The following is a 926-nucleotide window of genomic DNA, read 5'->3' as shown; positions in this document are numbered from 1 at the left end:
CGCCCCCTGCAGGCCGGAGTCCCGCCCCGGGCCGCCCCGGGCGCTGCAGGTCAAGGCCGAGAAACCCGAGCCGGGGCCCGGCGGCATGGACCTGGCGGTGTCGCTGGGACCCCGGAGGGTCATCGAGACGGGAGCTAGAGCGGTCAGGGCCGCCAGAATGGACAACGCCGGGCTGGCGCTCGACGGCCGCCGCGGAGAGGAGAAGAAGGCCAAGCTGGAGGTGGAGGAGGTCCTGAGGGATGCGAAAGGCGGGGAAGGCCGAGCCCTGGTGGCCATCGGAGAGGGCCTCATCAAAACCGAGGAGCCCGACCGGCTCCACGAGGACTTCAGGCTGGGCCCGGAGGCCTTGGCCAATGGCCTGATCCACGGCGGCAAGGAGGTCATCCTGGCTCAGCCCCCCAGCGCCTTCGGGCCGCACCAGCAAGACCTCAGGCTCCCTCTGACTCTCCACACCGTCCCCCCCGGGGCCCGCATCCAGTTTCAGGGACCTCCGCCTTCAGAGCTGATCCGTCTGACCAAAGTCCCCCTCACACCGGTGCCGATTAAAATGCAGTCCCTGCTGGAGCCTTCGGTGAAAATTGAAACCAAAGACGTCCCGCTCACCGTGCTTCCCTCGGACGCAGGTACCGGGCGCCGCGCAGGGGCGCTCACGCATTACACACACACACCTGCGGTGCTCCACTTTGTCCACATCGCAGTTGAGAGCCGGAAGTAGGCCCCGCGGAGCTGGGGTGATTCGATGCAGCCAACCACTTCTGGTGGTCCAATCACTTGGTCCAGTGGGCTTGGTACCCCTGCCAGCCAGACGCCTCCCAGGATCCCCACCAGGACCACTAAGCAGCTTTAGTAGCATTTTGCATTTGTAGTTTTCATCGGGCAGTAGTTTGCACAAAGATTACAGCGCCTTAGGGTGCTCAGGTTATGAG

The 926-nt window shown here is 64.9% G+C and overlaps 1 protein-coding gene across 1 annotated transcript; it reads left to right on the top strand.

Annotated features, from left to right (window-relative positions):
- Window positions 1-10: 10 nt before the first annotated feature.
- LOC106002448 (transcription factor SOX-30-like) lies at window positions 11-623 on the top strand (the record flags this gene model as incomplete). The annotated part of the gene is made up of 1 exon (XM_013037323.1): window positions 11-623. A coding segment is annotated over one exon (613 nt), but the record flags the coding sequence as incomplete, so codon positions are not given.
- Between the last annotated feature and the right edge of the window lie 303 nt (window positions 624-926).

Source organism: Dipodomys ordii, unplaced genomic scaffold (genome assembly GCF_000151885.1).
Source record: "Dipodomys ordii isolate 6190 unplaced genomic scaffold, Dord_2.0 Scaffold10792, whole genome shotgun sequence".
Lineage (NCBI taxonomy): Eukaryota > Metazoa > Chordata > Mammalia > Rodentia > Heteromyidae > Dipodomys > Dipodomys ordii.
The sequence above is the reverse complement of the archived record's forward strand: the minus strand, read 5'-3'. Positions and strand labels throughout refer to the sequence as shown.